The following is a 22419-nucleotide window of genomic DNA, read 5'->3' as shown; positions in this document are numbered from 1 at the left end:
GCGACGGGTGGAGGAAGCTGGAGCTGCTGTCAAGATTAAAAGGTAAGTTTTTTTTTCACAACAGAAGTGAAATGTAAATTTTGATGAATTAAAGGGCCCCCGTTTTTAATCAAATTTTTAATAACCGGGCACTTTAGCATCAAAATTTACATTCACTTTAACGTTGGGATCAGGTCAGGGGGTGTCCCTATGATGCTAGGCACGCCCTCCATGCTGTCCAAACGGTGTAAAAGGTTAAAAACCAAATACATTTTATAAGCTTACTATTGGGGTTATTCACCACCTCGCTCTTGTAATGGGTGCCACCATGTTAAAATCTAGCTTTCACCGCTTTCCACTGCTGATGTGTTTGCACATGTGCAGTAACTCTACTTCAGATACCTGCAGTAAAACCTAGGTTTTAAGATGGTAGCACCCATAATTAGAGGGAGGTGCATAAAAAGGACATAAAGTACAAATGTGAAAAGCACATTAACTCTTTTCAGTCTTGAATATGTGTTTTTGATTTATTTTTTTATGTAGATATAGTATATGTAAATATGCCCCATGCACCTGTATTCAAATACTGTCTCCGCTCAGAGAGTCTTTTCTATGTATTTTCAGCAATGAAGTAAACAATATATACTTCCTAAGTAGGCACCAGGTTTAAAAGGATATGAAACCCAAAATAATGTTCTCTCTCATGATTAAGCTAGAGCATGCAATTTTAAACAACTTTTTATTTTACTTCTATTATCAAATTTTTTTTCATTCCCTTGCTATCTTTCGTTGAAAAGCAGGGACATAAGCTTAGGAGCTAGCCCATTTCTGGAACACTATTTGGCAGCAGTTTTGCAAGAATGTTATCCATCTGCAAGAGCACTATGGCAGCACTATTTCAAATTTGACAATAGAAGTAAATTAAATGGTATGCTGTGTCTGAATCACAAAATATTTTTGGGGGTTTCAAATCCTTTTAAGGTTTATTGAACAGACATGCACTTCCTGTTAGCATTACAACAAACATCTTTACTTTGCATGAAAAATGGTAAACATGCTTATATAGAGCTCTTTTATATGCTTACTAGAAATTTTGAGTTTAATGTCCCATTAAACCTTTTAAATGGATAATGTACAAATTCAGCCACATACTTTTTTTTTAAAGGTGACTTTATTTCAGCTTTGCGTAAGTTCCATATAGTATAAATGCAAACACCTTTTACCATTTAAAACTAGGAAACTTACTGATAATAAAAACTTACATAGATACCCGAGTTTAAGTAAAAAAAAAAAAAGCATGCAAATTCCAAATTTAAAATCTCCCACTCCTGAGAAATTACTAATATAATACGTTGGCAGAAGTTTAATTTCTAAATTTCCATGGTCTTTAACATTAGTTTGTGAACTAAATCTCCGGGGCTAACACTATTTTTAACCACTGAACATGCACACACTATCGCCCAAGCTATTAATCCCTATAGCAAGACTCTTCCGAGACTGATTATTGCCAGAGAGAATGTGGGAATGCAGATACACATTTACAGTATAATTAAAAAGTCAGTACTTTACAGGACAACCTTGAAATGATGCATTAACTTTAGGACATAACGTCAATGTCTATTTTAAAGGGTCAGTAAAGTCAAAATTAATATGGACTGGATAGAACATGGAATCATAACTTTATTTCTGCCATCAATTTTGCTTAGTTCCCTTGGTATCCTCTATTAAAGAGAAATCCTATGTGAGTTTAGGAGCATGCATGTGTCTCTGGCAGCAGTGCCTGCAAAAATGTTTATAGCAATAAGTTGCAAACACTACTGCCCAGCATGCTACAGACGCTCTATGGTAACATTGCTATAAACATTGTTGCAAAAACTGCTGCCAAATGAGTAAAGTAGTGCAAGAACAGAGCAGCAGTGAAAGGAGACAAAGTTCCTCAATACCAAGTTAAAAAGGTTCAATAAAAGCAAAAATGACAATGCCAAACACAAGTATATCTCGCATCCTGCCGCAACCATCTACACCCTGGTTTCTCAACAGCCGGGCCGTGGCCCAGTACCGGGCCGTGATAGCCCTGCTGGTGGGCCCTGACCTGTCATGCCCCCACTGCACACTCTTACCCCACTGCAAACCAGGTGCAGACTGAGACCAATCAAGGCCCCAGGAACACTGTCTCACACTGACCAAAATGTATTAAATGGTATGCAAATGTACATGGTAGCCTTCCTGCCCTGCCCCAAACAGGCCCCTCATCCTACAGAGCCAGGACCCCCAACATTAAGGGCCAGAGAAAGGGCACCCAACCTCCAGGGCCAGACCCCACACTCCATGGCCCTCAGAGCGACAGACCCCTGCCAGGGCCCCCACTAAACCCACACTTATTTGCTTAGTTACTGATAGGGCAACTGAAAACTCCAGCTTAAGGAATGCACCAGGATCCGTGGAGATACCATTTGTGGGCCCTCCTACTTGCTGGTCCCTCGGCCCAGGTCCTATTTGCCTGGCTGATCAGCCCGCCCCTGCTGCTCACTATATATAGTGCCCAGTAATAAATATATATATATATATATATATATATATATATATATATATATATATATATATATATAATTAATTTACCGGGCCTTGAGGTCACTTTGGTTGAGAACCACTGATCTACACAATATTTCCAAGATTCTACCTTTTCTGAGCGCTAACACCACAAAGCTAATAATCCACTTCCTTGTTATCTCCCGACTTGACTACTGCAATAACCTACTTACTGGCCTTCGTCTTTCCTGCCTCTCCCCACTTCAATCCATTCTAAATGCCTCTGTCAGGCTGATCCACCTTTCCTGTCGCTCTGTATCTGCTGCACCTCTCTGAGAGTCCCTTCATTGGCTCTCCATTCACAGAATTAAATTCAAAATTCTTACCCTTACATACAAAGCTCTCACCAACGCTGCTCCCCTCTACCTATCCTCTCTAATACACAAGTATACTCCAGCCCGCCCACTAAGATCCAACAATGACCTGCTCCTTGCATCCGCGACTATCACCTCTTCCTATGCTAGACTGCAGGACTTCTGTCATGCAGCACCTACCCTCTGGAAGTCTCCCCCTCGTGCTGTCAGGCTTTGCCCTAATCTTTCTTCATTTAAATACTCCCTGAAGACTTTTCTGTTTAGAGAAGCCTACCACCCAACTCAATAAATTAATTTTACTTACCTAACTCTGCATTAAAGGGACACAGAACCCAATTTTTTTCTTTCGTAATTCAGATAGAGCATGCAATTTTAAGCAACTTTCTAATTTTCTCCTATTATCAATTTTTCTTTGTTCTCTTGCTATCTTTATTTGAAAAAAATAAGGCATCTAGGGCGCAATCCGATATACGGCGTAGTTTGCGGCGCAAGCGAGGGAACCCGCGTCGCCCGCAGTTTCAGCTCGCATCTCGAGCTATCCAATATACGGCGCCGTCAGATGCTAACGTGCCGTAAGTCGGATAAACCAGCGATGTCCAGAAATCTGCGCAAGTACAAATTTCTGGCGTCGCCAGTGACTTACGCCATGTTAGAAACTGCCGGCGCCTACAAAACCTGACTAAAGTATGAAATCACACGCACTGTCTAACACGCCTCCCTAACATAGCCCGACACGTCTAACACGCCTCCCTAACATAGCCTGACACGTCTAACCCTCTATTCGCTATCCCCCCTCTCTATCCTAACAATAAAATATGTATTAACCCCTAAACTGCCGCTCCCAAACCCCGCCACAACCTAATAAAGTTATTAACCCCTAAACCGCCGCTCCCGGACCCCCGCCAGCTATATTAAATTATTTAACCCCTAAAATACTAAACTATCCCTACCTACCTGAAAAGGGCTTTTTGCGTGGCATTACCCCAAAGTAAACTGCTCTTTTGCCAGCCCTTAAAAGGGCTTTTGGCGGGGCTTTGTCACAAAGTAATCAGCTCTTTTGCCTACAATCTAAATCCCCCTACACCTCTGCCACCTATAATAAATGTATTAACCCCTAATCTAAAACCCCTACACCGCCGCCAGCTATATTAACTATATTAACCCTAATTATATTAGGGTTAATATAGTTAATAATTATATTATATATATTAACTATATTAACCCTAATTATATAAGGGTTAATATAGTTAATATCGTTATATATATATATATATATATATATATATATATATATATATATATATATATATATATATATATATATATATAATTTTTTTTTTTTTTTTTTTTAAAGTATAACAACCCTATTTAACTCTAACATCCCTAACTAAACTCTTATTAAAATAAATCTAATATTATTAATTAAAATATTCCTATTTAAATCTAAATACTTACCTATAAAATAAACCCTAAATTACAAAAAATAAAAAAAAGATTACAAGATTTTTAAGCTAATTACACCTATTCTAAGCCCCCTAATAAAATAATAAAGCCCCCCAAAATAAAAAAAATTCCCTACCCTATTCTAAATTAAAAAAAGTTCAAAGCTCTCTTACCTTACCAGCCCTTAAAAGGGCCTTTTGTGGGGGCATGCCCCAAAGAAAACTGCTCTTTTGCCTGAAAAAAAAACACAATACCACCCCCCAACATTACAACCCATCACCCACATACCCCTAATCTAACCCAAACCCCCCTTAAATAAACCTAACACTACCCCCTGAAGATCTCCCTACCTTGTGTTCACCACACCGGGCCGAACTCCTCATCCGATCCGGGCGATGTCTGTATCCAAGCGGCAGCAAAGACTTCTTCCATCCGGCAGCATCTTCCATCAAGCGGCATCTTCATACTTCGCTCCTCCGACGCGGAGCATCCATCCCGGCCGACGACTGAACGACGAATGAGGTACCTTTAAATGACGTCATCCAAGATGGCATCCGTCGAATTCCGATTGGCTGATAGGATTCAGCCAATCGGATTGAACTTGAATCTGATTGGCTGATTCAATGAGCCAATCAGATTTTTCTACCTTAATTCCGATTGGCTGATAGAATCCTATCAGCCAATCGGAATTCGACGGACGCCATCTTGGATGACGTAATTTAAAGGTACCTCATTCGTCGTTCAGTCGTCGGCCGGGATGGATGCTCCTCGTCAGAGGAGCGAAGTATGAAGATTGAAGATGCCGCTTGATGGAAGATGCTGCCGGATGGAAGAAGACTTTGCTGCCGCTTGGATACAGACATCGCCCGGATCGGATGAGGAGTTCGGCCCGGTGTGGTGAAGACAAGGTAGGGAGAACTTCAGGGGGGTAGTGTTAGGTTTATTTAAGGGGGGTTTGGGTTAGATTAGGGGTATGTGGGTGGTGGGTTGTAATGTTGGGGGGTGGTATTGTGGGTTTTTTTCAGGCAAAAGAGCAGTTTTCTTTGGGGCATGCCCCCACAAAAGGCCCTTTTAAGGGCTGGTAAGGTAAAAGAGCTTTGAACTTTTTTTAATTTAGAATAGGGTAGGGAATTTTTTTTATTTTGGGGGGCTTTATTATTTTATTAGGGGGCTTAGAATAGGTGTAATTAGCTTAAAAATCTTGTAATCTTTTTTTTATTTTTTGTAATTTAGTGTTTGTTTTTTTTTTGTAATTTAGTTTAATTGTATTTTTAGATAGATATTTATAGTTTATTTAATTTATTGATAGTGTAGGTGTATTTGTAACTTAGGTTAGGATTTATTTTACAGGTAATTGGGTAATTATTTTAACTAGGTAGCTATTAAATAGTTAATAACTATTTAATAGCTATTGTACCTAGTTAAAATAATTAACAATTTACCTGTAAAATAAATATAAACCCTAACATAGCTACAATGTAATTATTAATTATATTGTAGCTATCTTAGGGTTTATTTTATAGGTAAGTATTTAGATTTAAATAGGAATATTTTAGTTTATAATATGAATTAGATTTATTTAATAAGAATTTAGTTAGGGGGGTTAGATAGAGTTAATATAGTTAATATAAATACTATAGTAACTATATTAACTATATTAACCCTAATATAATTAGGGTTAATATAGTTAATATATATATATAATGTAATAACTATATTAACTATAATATACTTAGGGTTAATATAGATAATATAGCTGGCAGCGGGGTAGGTAGATTAAATTAAGGGTTAATAATTTTAATATAGATGGCGGCAGTGTAAGGGGCTTACATTAGGGGTTAATACCATTAATATAGGTGGCGGCGGTGTAGGGAGGGCAGGTTATAGGGCAAAAACATAATTTATGCTTACCTGATAAATTCCTTTCTCCTGTAGTGTAGTCAGTCCACGGGTCATCCATTACTTATGGAATATATCTCTTCCTAACAGGAAACTGCAAGAGAATTACCCAGCAGAGCTGCTATATAGCTCCTCCCCTCACCTATCATACTCAGTCATTCGACCAAAGCAGACGAGAAAGGAGGAACCATAGGGTACAGTGGTGACTGGAGTTTAATTAAAATTTAGACCTGCCGTAAAAACAGGGCGGGCCGTGGACTGACTACACTACAGGAGAAAGGAATTTATCAGGTAAGCATAAATTATGTTTTCTCCTGTTAAGTGTAGTCAGTCCACGGGTCATCCATTACTTATGGAATACCAATACCAAAGCTAAAGTACACGGATGAAGGGAGGGACAAGGCAGGAACATTAAACAGAAGGAACCACTGCCTGAAGTACCTTTCTCCCAAAAATAGCCTCCGACGAAGCAAAAGTGTTAAATTTGTAAAATTTTGAAAAAGTGTGAAGCGAAGACCAAGTCGCAGCCTTGCAAATCTGTTCAACAGAGGCCTCATTTTTAAAGGCCCAGGTGGAAGCCACAGCTCTAGTAGAATGAGCTGTAATCCTTTCAGGAGGCTGCTGTCCAGCAGTCTCATAGGCTAAGCGTATTATGCTATGAAGCCAAAAAGAGAGGTAGCCGAAGCCTTTTGACCTCTCCTCTGTCCAGAGTAAACGAAAAACAGGGAAGAAGTTTCCTTTTTAGTTAGGCTGCAAGAGAATGACTGAGTATGATATGTGAGGGGAGGAGCTATATAGCAGCTCTGCTGGGTAATTCTCTTGCAGTTTCCTGTTAGGAAGAGATATATTCCATAAGTAATGGATGACCCGTGGACTGACTACACTTAACAGGAGAAAGAGCTGTTAACTTTGGGGCAAAGCCCTGCAAAAGGCCCTTTTAAGGGCTGGTAATAGAGCTTATTACTTTATGGATATTAGATTAGGGGTTAATAATATTAATATAGCTGGCGGCGGTGTAAGGGGTCAGATTAGGGGATAGATCAGGTAGATGGCGGCGGTTTTAGGGGCTCACATTAGGGGATAGATCAGTTAGATGGTGGCGGTTTTAGGGGCTCACATTAGGGGATAGATCAGTTAGATGGTGGTGGTTTTAGGGGCTAACAGTAGGGGGTTAGTTTATGTAGATGGCGGCGGTTAAATACTTTATTATTGATTGCGACGGGGGATCGCGGTTGACAGGTAGATAGACATTGCGCATGCGTTAGGTGTTCGGTTTATTTTGTAGCTAGTTTAGGGAGTTACGGGGCTCTAATAGTCAGCGTAAGGCTTCTTACGGCTGCTTTTTGTGGCGAGGTGAAAATGGAGTAAGATTTCTCCATTTTCGCCACGTAAGTCCTTACGCTGTATATTGGATACCAAACTGCGCTGGTTTGGTATACCTGCCTATGGCCCAAAAAACTACGGGCGACAGCAGAAATATACGCGCGTAACTTCTAGGTTACGCCGTTTATGTGATACCAAACCAGCGCAAATATTGGCGTCGCCAGCTTTTGCGGGCGACGATTTTTATCGGATCGAGCCCCTAAGCTTTTTTATGGTTTAGAACTCTGGACAGCATTTTTTTTTATTGGTGGGTGAATTTATCCACCAATCAGCAAGGACAACCCAGGTTGTTCACCAAAAATGGGCCGGCATCTAAACTTACATTCTTGCATTTAAAATAAAGATACCTAGAGAATATAGAAAATTTGATAATAGGATTAAATTAGAAAGTTGCTTAAAATTTCATGCTCTATCTGAATCACGAAAGAAAAAATTTGGGTTCAGTGTCCCTTTAACATATTTCTCAATCTTGCCGTCCTCACCTCCTGTTTTTCAACCTCCTACCCTTCTAGATTGTAAGTTCCTACGGGAATAGGGCCCTCAATTCATCCTGTATGTGTTTGTAAATTTTGTCCTGTCTCCAAGTTTTTTTTTTTTTTTTTATCATTGTTTTATCTAAATGAATTGTATCCATTGACAGCGATGCGGAATATGTTGGCGCTTCATAAATAAAGTATAATATATAGATCAGTGTTTCCCAACTCCAGTCCAGGGGGTAGATTTATCAAAGCGTCAATCTCAGTGCATTCGCCAGCGTCAATACACTCGCCAGACATTGCCGACGTGGATCTGAATACGAAACCTTTAATTATTTATCTATTTTTAAAAAGTCATCAAGGGGGCGGAGCCTACTTCCAAAGCGGCAAGACGCGTCTTGATGAAGATCCAGGAAAAATACAGATTTTCATTAAAATTTATTACAATCGACCATCAGTTTTTCATACCACTGAGATAACTATTGTGCTAAGAGGAAATAAATCCTATGAGCGGATGCTTTGATCGTGTTTGGCCTATGCTCTTTGGAACAGCTGCGTGGCAGATTTTCTCACAGGCCTAGGACATTACGCCATCTGAAGCGCTTGCACCGTAGGTTAACCACAAGAAAACAGGCCCTGAGTAGGGAAAGCAGCGCAGGTCTGGGGCTGCCGAACACCCCCCCCCCCCCAAACTCTGGGGTTACGATATTATGAAATAGGATAATTATTAAACTACAAGTGGGAGCCTAAAGTAAATAATATCACTGAAATAAAATGGGCCTTGTTACAAACATGGAGGCGCAGAACCTCAAATTAACTGTTAAAGCTGCTGGAGGATCATTTCGCAAAGCTCCACTGGCTGATCAGCAGATGCTTTACCAAAGATTATGCCTTACCTGAGCAACAACATGCTGAACTCACTATTCCCCAGCGGAGTATAAGGCGAGCCGCCAATAACAAGTTCCTGACTGCTGAACCTCTTGTGCTGAGAGATACTGGCGGCACAGCCAAGTGTAATGAAGCCACACTGCAAAGAACGGATTCAGTGGCCATATTGGATGCCTCCCTCACACCAAGTCTCAAGCAGGCCGCAGCTAATACCTTCGGGTCTCTGACCAAGCTTAGGCAGGTAAGTGAAGCAGAGGTCCCCAAAACAAGGGGACTTACCCACCACACTAAGATCCCTTTACAGTTGGGAACTGTCCTCCGCAGTGATAGGGAAACCAAGCTGAATGGGGCCAAATATGAGGTCGGGCACATTGATTTCAAATCAGATACTAGTCAAATCGCAGCCTGGGACATTAGTAGAGACTATGGCCCATATTTATCAAGCTCCATACGGAGCTTGAAGGGCCGTGTTTCTGGCAAGTCTTCAGACTCTCCAGAAACACAAGTTATGAAGCAGCGGTCACAAAGACTGCTGCTCCATAACCTGTCCGCCTGCTCTGAGCAGACGGACAGACATCGCCGGAAATCAACCCGATCGAGTACGATCGGGTTGATTTACACCCCCCTGCTGGTGGCCACGTCTGCAGGGAGCTGCTGGTGCAATGCTGAATACGGCAAGTGTATTGCTCGCCGTATTCAGCGAGGTCTGACGGACCTGATCCGCACTGTCGGATCAGGTCCGCCAGACCTTGATAAATAGAGGCCTATATAAGCACAGAGACCCTCTTTGCTTTCAAGGAACCAGGGGATTCCCTTCTTCGCACTCATATGATAGCGGGGAGTGTGTAACTGCATTGGAGAAAGGCCAAGGTTGGATCTGGCATACCAAGATCTTTTGGTCTGACTGGAGTAGATAGAAAAGGCTACATGCTTCCAAATCCTGATAATGCCGGTGTTAAGGCTGGCTGCAAGCTTTGCTCCATTCACATTTGGAGGTATGTGACAACGGGTCGATCTATAGAGACCTATGGAAGGGACTGGCAACCCTACTGCTTAGAAGGTTATTCCCCAGAGAAGGTTCCCCAAGACTGGCGACTTGGTGTGAGATAAATATGTTTCATATACCGTGACTGATTTGCATGCTACAAAGTGGACACAGCTGAACTAGATTGCCATTTTCATAATTACCTATTGATGCTCAGTGACTTGTAGACATGAGATTTAAGACCACAGCTAGCAGATATGTTCCAGAGGACTTTATATAACTTAAAAATAGCCATAATATATACTCATGTCACACTATGTCCTCCTAAAGATCTCCTGCTTATTTTACATGAGTGGAAGGCAGTGATATAAGTCGTTTACTTGTGTTTTTCATTTTTATTTTGCTTACTATTCCAGTTCTGTTTATGTCATTAATATGTTTAGGTTGTTCAATCTGAGCTACACTCTTACAAGATGAGGTTGTTCTAGGTGAATATGTTCTAATTTGAAGCAATATTGCAAAAGTTTGTCTTTTTTTGGAAATCAAGAAACCAAATCACAATCTTCCCCACATAGTCTGGTATCCTAGTTACAGTAGGCTCATGCATAACCACATACTGTACTACCGGACCAAGTATATATTTGTCAAATATAAAACTAACCTGTTATATACTAGAATATTATTAGCCCTGCATAGAAGGTAGAGACCTACATATGGTTAGTTGGTCACTCTAATTTATCCTAATCGGGCGATGTGCTATCTGCGGCCGAGATGGCACACCTTAATTCCCCACACTGACCACTAACATTCTTCTCAGATGCTCATCCCAGAACTAGTATGGAATTCCCCCATCCTTCAAACCCCTCTATCGCAGGACTTCATAGTTCTTTATATACGCAGGGATACATTATCCCTCATACTATCTACTTTTTGAAATAGCATTTGTTGGTTCGCCTCAACTTGATGTTCCCACATAGTCATGTATTCCTCTTTTACAATATACAAGGCTATTGCTGTCCAGTTTCTAATGTCCAAAATAAGCTGGCTCCCCAAAAAAAAATGACTATTATAGAATCTAGACCCAAAAGTGGTCTTTTCCCTTATTTTCTCTAGCTTTCCCCTTTTTAGTCCTACCTAATCTACTGTAGCCTAAGAGTGGCTGATAAAATATATTATTGGGATTTTACTTATCGCTAATACTATGAACAACTCAAACGGTTACTCCCTATGTATGTTCCAACAGTTGGTAAGAAGCACAAAAGTGGCTTCCATGAGAATTGGGAGAATTATTATTATTATCATCAAGTTTAAGTTAAAAATGTGCCAAATAATTCATAGTGAGGCATTACAAGGTTTATAGCTAGTTACCGCGACCATATTACTCGATAATGTCAAACCTGTGATATATTGTCATTGATTATAACATCTTGTCTAAGATTTTGCCGTTGTTTTATGGAGGCAAATTATATTTGTGACTGTAACTTTCTAACCGAAATAAAAAACAAACATATATATATATATATATATATATATATATATATATATATATATATATATATATATACACACACACACACACACATACTTTCTCTGTGTGCTATATTAAGTTATATATTTGTTTTGTAATTTTCCCATTTGGGCTGTGAACCCAGACTTGTCTGGGGTTAACTGCCTGCGGCTCTGTGGACGGTACAGCTTTCTGAGAGTGCTGTTTTGCACACACGCGTGTGTTACGTCAGAAATATTTTGCAAACATATTTACATGTCCCTAAGTTCCTTTTTTGTTCTAAACAATGTTGTCTTTCATATCTCTGTGTTTATTTATATCACTATATGTATATAGTGTACATTTATTATTATTCTGAGCAGGAATCATTGCAAATATAACATGTAATCAGAGTATCATATGTATTTATTTGCAATCAATGGATATTTTAAGAGCTGAGCCAGTTTTCTCTCTGTAGCTGTGTAACCCCTCCTGATTGCAATCTAGTTTTAAAAACCACCCCTTCACAGGTGTTATAAAATGGGCTGGCATATAAGATGACATTTCTTATTGAAAAAGAAATTCAAGAGAAGGAAGAAATACACTGAAAATAGCATGTCATTAAAGAGGTGATTTTAATTTCTGCTGAAATTTAATTTCTGCGGATCAACCTCGTGACAAATACGACACAGAATTCAACCGTATTTTCAGTTGAAGTTTTGATAAATTGACCCCCAGGTCTGGAGTTGGGAAACACTGATCTATATCTTGCACATTAGCCATTTTAGAGGAGGGATTTATACTTGTGTTTGGCATTGTCATTTTAAGCCTGATGAAACGGTGGATGTATCACCGAGAAACGCGTTGCTTTTATTGAACTTTTTTAACTTTGTATTGAGGAATTTTGTCTCCTTTCATGTTCTTGCACTACTCTGCACTTTTAACAAGCAAACACACCTCAAAGTGTGTGTGTTCCTTGAATTGGAGACATACGTGAGTGTGACGAGGAAGAATACAGCCGGGTACCCTTGACCTCTCACCAACACTGTCGATACTGCCTGCCGCTATCGCTAAGCTGCCTCGCTTGGGAGGCCCATGTGCCCCAGTCTGTGTCATGTGCACTACCAGTAGTGCTCCAACACATGTGAGTTGCCCTTTATCTGTCCTGAGGTGTATTTGCCCTGTTTGGACTTATCCTATGAGGCGCCTCCTTTCTCTTTTGTCGTTTTAGTATATCTGGCACTCAGGATCCCTTTCCTAGAGTGACGACTCGCCTGGTGGATTCCATTGTTGGACTATCTTTATATTTACTATTAATAAAATATACACTTTATATCTTTTATTATTTAATTTTGTATGGCATTTTGTTATATTCAATTGTTTTAATAGTGTGCACCCCCTAAATATATATCATTCACATAAGCCCTATATTATGTTTATATTGATATTCTTTGCAGGCCAAATAAGTAGACATGTGCACGCTCTTGAGTTCACCTAAGATTACTCTTTAACAAAGAATACCAAGGGAACTAAGCAACATTGATAATAGAAGTAAATTGGAAAGTTTAAAATTGTAAGCTGTATCTGAATCACAAAAGGTAATTTTTTTACTTTTCTGTCCCTTTTCAATTAAAACTACACCAATACCCATATATACTACATGTAAGCTACTACAGCCTTTGTATTGCTTTTGGACATACATTGTATTATATGGAAACATTTTTTTTTTTTAAAAACCTGTATACAATACCTTTAATTTAACTGGTAGTCAAAGTAACCAATGCATTTGCAGATTTTCTGGAACAAAACTTTATTCTACATGTGTGATCAATCTACAAAACAAGCTCTTCCTGTGGAAATATGGAGTTAATTTGCCTACCCTCTCATTTTCTATGCACACACATTGATCCGTAACTTTGTTGTGGGGATAGAGTATGTAGCATGCTTCAATTAAGGACATTAAAATGTGATTCTAATTTCCATCTACCCCAAGGGACTAGGCCTATAAATCGAAATTGCATTACTAGAAAAATCATTATTTCTAAATGTGGAATTAATCCAGTTGGTGTCAATTTCATATTTCAGGCTCTTACATAAAATTAAAGTGAATATCTTCTCCCAAAAAATGCTACTGCTGTGATATAAATCTAGCAAATGTTTGTTTGTTTGTTTTTGTTTTGGGTGATATAGGTTTAAATACTGTTTTCCCAAACTATCCATTATGGCTTTATATGCCACCTCTTTTCCAAATTAGGTCAATAGCATCACTAGCTTATTTATATACACTCTTCATCTGGGAGTTTTCTAAGATGGGTAACTGAATCCTTTCATGTGACTTATAGAATGGATACTATGTCCAAATACACATAATATTTCCCCAATGTAAAACAGAACATTGTACAATTTTTATACACATTTAAAAAACCATGATTGAGAGTGTATACAAAAGGACCAATATGGTGTCCCTAGCATAAGTCACTGTCCGATCCTACAAACATATTAAAAGGACAGTAAGGTCTCGATTTATCAAGCTAGAGCAGACAGGGGTGTAAATATTTGCCCCTGTCCGCCCCAGCACGCCTGTGGCGGGCAGCAATCCACTGCCGGAATTCAGCATTGTACACAAGCGCTATTTTGCGCTCGCTTGCAACACCGCCCCTGTTCTTGCACAGCCAATTACGTGGGTGTAGGAGCTGTCAATCTTCCCAGTCGGAAGAGACTGGAGAGATTGAAATTCTCCACCTAAGAGGTGGAGAAGAGGGTAGGGAAGAAGCGGTCTGATGAGAGTAAATTCTCTTGTGAAAATCTGCAGTTGTAGAGGGCGACCGGCTTGATAAATCAAGCCCTAAATGTTTATTATTTCTGCAACATAGCTAGGGGGATTGAAAACTATCGCAAGTAAGCTATAATTTAGCACATCAGTGGGTACATTTTTATATACTTGACTGGCCCTCTAACTCAAGCCAGATGCTACACCACAACAGAAAGTGAGCAGAGTGCACACACCTTAGTCTTGGTTTCTGCTGTTCTGCCTTTAGTCAGAGGGGCTCTATTCACACAAAAAAAAAAAAAAAAAAAAGAATTGCAGGTGAACTATAGGCAATGTTAAATCTTTCACAAGGGCCAAACCCAGTGAGTGAGTATCTCCTGAAAGAAGAGCTTTGTTAGCCCTGCACAATGCATAGTTAATGCTGCATATAACTCACCTGCAATTCTCCTATTTTCGGTGAATCGTACACAGCATTAACTATGCAATGTGCAGGGCTAACTCAGCTCTTCTTATAGAAGGAGATACTCATTAGGTTTGGCCATTCATAATGCATAGTTAATGGAGGAAACTGAAACCCAACATTTTTTTTCCATGATTCAGGTAGAGAATACAATTTTAAATAATTTTCCAATTCTATTATCAATTTTGCTTCATTCTCTTGGTATCATTTATTGAAGGAGCAACAATGCACTGCTGGGAGCTAGCTGAACACATTGGTTAACCAATGTGCAGCCACCAATAAGCAGCTAAATCCCAGTTCCTGAGCCTACCTAGGTATCATTTTCAACAAAGAAAACCAAGATAACAAAGCAAATAAGAAGTCAAAGTCAATTAAAAAGCTGTTTAAAAATTGTATGCTGTAGCTGAATCATGAAAGAAAATGTTTGGGTTTCATGTCCCTTTAATGAATAGACCCCAGAGGTGTGCATGACCAAACAGATATAGGTAGACTGATAAGTATTGCAGTAAATATAAGAAAATTCAAGGCTCCTTCAATTTCTGAACTCCTGCTATTGAATACATTTGTAATAGTTCAAGTGTTTCAAGTTTCTGTTTAAATTTAGTTGCATAATAATATATTTATTTTACACACTCCAGGACTTCACACGCTGTAGGAGCCATGGCTATTAAAATCCCAGGTATGGCTCCAAACCTTTAATTGTTCTACACAGATCCTTATAAAAATCATTCCCCGGCTGGCTCCTAGGCTCCACATAAATCTGCAAACCCAAGATATAAACATAATACATATTTTATACACACAGACCAATAATTACAGTGCAGATGAAAAGAACATATACAGCTTCTTTACTCAGACCAGACACATTTCTCTATATTTGGAGCTTTACTCCCAGAAGAATTATCTTTTTATATACACCGGGTGGATCTGTCTGTTCCTTACAGACGCAGCTAATCAATACGGTCTCAGAAGATAATCTATAGCAGCTGCTCGGGAGACAGGCTGGCTATGGTTAGGCTCACATGAGGATAGTGTAACCCACCCCCTGCCAGAGGCCCAAAACATACCAACAAAATAGCAAACTTCAAAAGGTCCTTTTAGCTTGTCCTTAGCAGATATGTATCATACAGGATGTAAATAACTACACGTGTATAACTAATATCTAAATAGTTATTTTACATATTAATGTACTTGTAGATCAGACATGTATGTACATAAAGTCAAGGGAGAATAGCTATTAGGCCACAGGGAAAAAGTTACTAGTGTGTGTACATTAATGTAGCCAGTTTCAAAAGTCAAAACATTTGCTTATAACATGAAAAATGAAGAAAGCATAGTTTTAATATCTATGCTATAATCACGTTTGTAATGCGTCAGTCGCCAGTTGCGCACGCATCCTCAAAGAATCCAGCTAACAGAACCCACCTAGATGCAGCATAGGCAAACCCAAAGCCTTTAAAAAAAAAAAAAAAAACATGCAACAACCGCACAAAATAACTAAAAAACATGTAACCTTCCTCACGAAGTATAACAAAAAAAAACTAACCTCCCTCACAAAGCATTAACAAACACCTAAACCGTAAACACTCACATCGTAAAACAATAAAGTAATTAACCCCTAATCCGCAAATAACATAATTAAAATATTAACTCCTTAACCGCCAACCACATCGCAATAAACCTAATTTACCTATTAACCCCTAAACCCCCGCATCGCAAAAAAACTATTTAACCTATCAGCTTCCACATCGCAATAACCCTAATTAACCTATTAACCCCTAAACCGCCAAACTCCCACCACGCAAATAACTAGTTTAATTACTAAGCCCACTAACCTAACAGCCCCTATATTAACCCCAATTACTACTAAGTTACAAAAAACTAACATTAAATTACAAAAAATAAGTCTAACATTACAGAAAAAATAAACAAAATTATCAAAAATAAAAAAAAATATACCTAATCTCTATGAAAATAAAAAAGCCCCCCCCCCACAACAAATAAAAACACCCCCTAATCTAAACTACCAATAGCCCTTAAAGGGCCTTTTGTAGGGCATTGCCCTAAGTTAAACAGCTCTTTTACCTCTAAAAAAAAATACTAAGTCCCCCTAACAGTAAAACCCCCTACCCACCAAACCACCCAAAATAAAAAATAAAAATCTAACACTAAAAACAATAAACTACCCATTGCCCCTAAAGGGGCATTTGTATGACTATTGCCCTTAAAAGGGCAATCAGCTCTTTTACTGCCCTTAAAATGGCAATCAGCTCTTTTTCAAGCCCAAAAAAAACACCCCAAAAATGAAAATAAAAAAGCCTAAACCTAAGCCCAAATAGGTACTTACTGTTCCTGAAGTCCGGCGGAGGTCTTCTTCCAGATGGATCTATCATCTTCTATCTTCATTCCGAGTGAAAGGGGAGCAGGGCGTAGGTGCGGAGCTGTGTTCCCGATGCCTGGATCCTCAACGGCGACGGTCCTCAGCGGCTCCTCTTCATGCGATCGTCCGTCGCACACAGAAGATTGAATGCAAGGTACCCCATATTTATTGGGGTACCTTGCATTCCTATTGGCTAAAATTTTGAAATCAGCTAATAGGATGAGAGCTACTGAAAGCTTATTGGCTGATTTGAACAGCCAATAGGATTTCAGTAGCTCTAATCCTATTGGCTGATTTCAAAATTTCAGCCAATAGGAATGCAAGGTACCCTAAATTGATTGCGGTACCTTGCATTCAATCTTCTGTCTACGATGGACATTGGATGAAGAGGAGCCTCCATGCCGCCGAGGAACTCCACCGCTGAGGATCCAGGCATCAGGAACACAGCTCTACACCTCCGCTCCCCGCCGCCTTCACTCCGGATGAAGATAGAAGATGATGGATCCTTCTGGAAGAAAACCATCTCCGCCATGCTTCAGGAACAGTGAGTACCTATTTAGGGCTTAGGCTTTTTTATTTTAAATTTTTGGGGTTTTTTTTTTTTTTTTAGATTAGGTTTTTTTGGGGGCTTAAAAAAGAGCTGATTGCCCTTTTAAGGGCAGTAAAGGGGGGGGCTTAATATTTTTAGAGGAAAAGAGCTGTTTATTGTAGGGTAATGCCCTACAAAAGGCCCTTTTAAAGGGCTATTGGTAGTTTAGTATTAGATTGGGGGTGTTTTTATTTTGGGGGGGATTTTTATTTTTATAGGGGTATTAGTTTAGGTTTAATTTTTTTATTTTGGATAGCTTTGTTTATTTTTTTCTGTAATTTTACATTTTTTATTTTTTTGTAACTTAAGCTTGGGGGTTCGTATTTTTTAAACATAGACTGCCCTCTGGGCAGGCTTATCGCCTACTAGTATATATTACATTTTCATTTGCCACAAGAAAGCAAATCAGTAGACATAGAATGCTTTGTCTTTAGTTCATAATAATGACATAAAGGGATGGGTGCAGCTGCACCCCACATAGTCACAACCACAAATTTAAGAGATGTGAAACTACTTAGCCATGCATATTTTATTCCATATAGAGTGTTTTCAAAGTATGATGGTCTTATGACCAAACTGCTCTTGCTAAGAAGTTTAGCCTTGTTCATTTTAAGAAAATTATAAAATGTGGCATACGTCAGAGGTGGGGTGGGGGGGTTGGTTCTAACACACAGCTCGTCTCTGGCGGAATTTAACATTGCATGCGAGCACTATTTTGCACTTGCGTGCAATGTCCCCCTGCCCGCGCACAGCCAATCACGCGCGGGTAGGATCTGTCAATCTCCCCGGACGGACGAGACCGGGGAGACTGAAATTCTCCACCTGAGAAGAGTGTAGTCTGATGAATGCTGCTTGATAAATACGGACTGCGGGTTCTCTTGTGAGAACCTGCAGTTGTAGTGCAGGAGAAGGTTTGATAAATCGAGCCCTAAGGGGGCGATTTATCAAGCCCTTTCGGCAAGCCTGCCTACGACTGCAGGTTCTCACAAGAGAACCTGCATGCCGTATTTAACAAGCAGTGGTCATCAGATCGCTGCTTCCCTACCCTAAGAGGTGGCAAATTTCAATCCCAACGGTCTAGTCCGACCAGGGAGATTGACAGATCCTGCCCGTGTGTGATTGGCTGAGCTTGGATAGGGAGCGGGATTGCACGTGAGTGCAAAATAGCGCTCGTGTGCGGGAATTCAGCCCGCCAGAGGCGAGCTGCGGCGGACAGGGGTGTATATGTGCGCCCCTGTCCGCCTCAGCTTAAAGGGACAGTCTACACCAGAATTTGTATTGTTTAAAAAGAGAGATAATCCCTTTATTACCCATTCCCTAGTTTTGCACAACTGACACAGTTATATAAATACACTTTTTACCTCTTTGCATATGAACCTACTAGGTTTAGCTTTCAACTACGAATACTAAGAGAACAAAGCAAAATTGGTGCTAAAAGTAAATTGGAAAATTGTTTAAAATTGCATTCTCTATCTGAATCATGAAAGTTTATTTTGGAATAGACTGTCTCTTTAATAAATCGCCCCTGAGTGTGCAATAGCATTAGATCTAAAACAAAACAAAAAAAAAACCACACACATAACAATGTATATACCCCTTATTTTTTTTTAAAAAAATACTTTATTGCTAAAAAAAAAAAAAAAAAAAAAGTGTGTGTGTGTATATATATATATATATATATATATATATATATATATATATATATATATATATATATATATATATATATATATATATATATATATAATTTCATGTAATTTTTACAGTTTTAACATTTGCCATGCCTCTTTTCAATGACAGGACAGCAACATTTCTACAGCTTTGTTATCCTCAATAAACCAACAAAAATTTTAAGTGAGACACTAAGTTTCCAGAGGCAGGGAAAGTAATAAAAAAGCAATTTCATTTCCTTGTAAGCTCAATAGAGCAGAAATTGTAAAACGTTTACTAATTCCCAGAAACTGCCTGTCACAATACTTTACAAATGTCACGACTCTAAATCCTTTGGTCAAAACCTAGACACAGAACTGTGATAACTGTCCACAGCAAGTTTATTGGTTAAAGCCAATTTATAAAAATAAAAAAAAATCTGGAGTTCCTACATGAATACCTCACACACAGTATGTTGGGAAATAATCTTCTTACATAAATTTAGCTCATTAAACCTATTTATAGTCAGTAACAAGCAATGCAAAGCATTAACCCCCTCACCAGTAAACCGAGAAGCTAAACGTGTGTTTAAGCCTTTGACTTTAAGAGATGGTTGAAACATATTGCTGCAGCACTCTGTGTCAGGCAAAGGGTTAAATCTTGATTTCTCAACACTCTTACTACGTGCTTATTACACCAAAAACGCATACAATTTGTTAAACAGAAATAACAGCATACGAACAGGGCCCAGTATACTTTACTAGTCCCCAAAACATAAAACAGGGAAATATGGAGTAAAAAGGTACTTACATTGGAAGGACCCTGGAATCCCCACCATTATGCAACAATGACGATGGCAGCAACAATAAAAAAAATTCCACACGTATCTCTGTAACTGTGAGGTTAAAGTGCCGCTGCAAGATCTGGAACAAACTGTGGGGCTTCAGTAAGGGGGCAGGGAAGGAAGAAGGAGTTTCCTCCTCCCCACCACAGAGTTAAACCTCCCTCTTTTTTGTGTGGAGTGGATACATTGTTTGAAAGGGGGAAAACTGGCAAAACAATGGAAGTAATACACATAGCAAGGGTCTCACATCCACAGTTTAGTTCTTCGAAAGATATATATACATATCACCTGGTATGTAACTAATGTGGCGTTTTGGGGAGGTGTTTTACTGTTTTAACAAACTCAGTCTACAGCATGTCTTCTTGACCACTTACTGTTTTTTTGCTGGAGCTGGCAGCCACATTTGTTATAATCTATTCTAACAGTAGGATTTAGCTTATTTGCTCTAAAATTTAGACAACATAATGAAGGAAAACTGCCCAATATTGCAATCTCTCCCCCCCCCCCCAAAAAAAATAAAAAAAATATCATAATTCCAAAACTGCTAATGGAACCAGTGCATCTTTTTACAATATCCAAACAAACCAACTATGTAGAACAATTTTCTGGACAAAATAACTGCTTATATGCCAAATCTAGCAACAAGCTCACATGGAAACTACAATAATATAGGCGAAAACAAAAGTGCATTCTCACCAATAACTATATATATACAGGTATTCCCCACTTTACAGCGCTTCGCTAATACAGCGCTTTGTGGAGCTGAAGTTCAACCTCCAATGATTTTGAAACAGTGCTGTAATCATCGTGAGGTTGCTAGAAAAGTGACTGGCACCGTTTTGTTATGCGCAGTTCACTCTGTTTACAGCATTACAGCGCAATCTGTGTCTCACTGCTATAGTCTGGCACATTTTACTACAGTAATTGTCACTATTTTACAGGTGCAGTATTTATTGAATACTAATTGCATGTTGTGCTGTGCGAGTGTTAAACTAAACGTAGCGCTATTGCACACCTAATATATGTTAGCTCAAATATGTTTTCAAGTCTTTAAACACACAGAAAGCTAAAACTGCCTTGTTTCGCTTTAAGGCGGTTTTCACTTTACAGCGGGGCTCCGTTCCCTAACCCGCTGTATGAGCAGGGAATACCTGTATACTTTTTGTTACTGAGCCAAACAAGTCATTTTGTTTCAACTCTGAAATATTTTAATCTCTGAAAAACAATTTAGAATATTTCATAAGATACCTGAAGCCTACCCAAGCCATTTCACTAGTAAGTTTCAAAACCAATCATTCAGCTCCTTGGACTGTAGCTTGATCACCTCAATACCTACAAAAGTACCAAAACAGTTTTCTTCACATTTTTAGTTTTATAACAATTGCAAATCTCAATTAAAATATGACATTTAATTTGGAACAAAAAACTGTCTTTTATGTAAATTTGTATAGAAGCACTATTTAAATGCTTCCTGAAGACTTTTTTTGTTCAGAGAAGCCTACCAGCCAACTCAATAATAAATGTATTCCACTTACCTAACAGCATTTCCCTCATCTAACTCTGCATTAACATCTTTCTCAATCTTGCAGTCCTCACCTCCTGTTTCTTAACCTCCTACCCTTCTAGATTGTAAAATACCACAGGAATAGGGCCCTCGATTCCTCCTGTATGTGTTTTCTTGTCCTCTCTCTTACAAGTTTTATATCATTGTTTTATTTAAATGAATTGTATCCATGGACAGCGCTGCAGAATATGTTGGCGCTTCATAAATAAAGTATAATAATAATAAAATGTTATGCAGCCATAATGTATGTTGGTATATTATATGAAAACCCTTATGTTAGCTGTCTAATTATTCTTTCATACAAATTTAATTTTACTGTTTTATAGGGAAGCAATAATTTGAGAGTTGTTTTCTGCATTATTTTGAAGGTCATGGACCAGGAAACATGTTTTTGGGGGCAGATATGTGAGTGAGGGACATAATACTCATCTGCTAAATCACTTGAAACTGATGCAGGATAAATGTAAAAAGCTGACAGGAAAATATCACCTGAGCATCTCTATGTAAAAAAGGAAGATATTTTACCTCACAATCTCCTCAGCTCACCAGAGTAAGTTCTGTGTAAAAAGTTATACTCGGCTGCTCCCAGCTGCAGGTAAAAAAAAAAAATGAAGAAATGAACAGCAGCCAATCAGCATCAACAGTGCGGAGGTCATGAACTCTTTTACTGTGATTTCATGAGATTTGACTTAAAGGGACAGTAAACGTATAAAATAATGT

At 38.9% G+C, this 22419-nt stretch overlaps 1 protein-coding gene across 2 annotated transcripts in view; it reads right to left on the bottom strand.

Annotated features, from left to right (window-relative positions):
- Positions 1 to 20237, bottom strand: part of CBFA2T2 (CBFA2/RUNX1 partner transcriptional co-repressor 2) — a 186005-nt gene extending 165768 nt beyond the window's left edge. For both annotated transcript variants that reach the window (XM_053712832.1, XM_053712837.1), the window contains exon 1: positions 20102 to 20237. In XM_053712832.1, the coding sequence (XP_053568807.1) occupies positions 20102 to 20129 (28 nt within the window). In that variant the 5' untranslated portion in view covers positions 20130 to 20237. The remainder of the gene's footprint in view (positions 1 to 20101) is intronic.
- Between the last annotated feature and the right edge of the window lie 2182 nt (positions 20238 to 22419).

The sequence above is a fragment of the Bombina bombina genome, chromosome 1 (genome assembly GCF_027579735.1).
Source record: "Bombina bombina isolate aBomBom1 chromosome 1, aBomBom1.pri, whole genome shotgun sequence".
NCBI classification, from domain to species: domain Eukaryota; kingdom Metazoa; phylum Chordata; class Amphibia; order Anura; family Bombinatoridae; genus Bombina; species Bombina bombina.
Note: the sequence above shows the minus strand (reverse complement) of the source record. Positions and strands in the feature narration are given on the sequence as shown.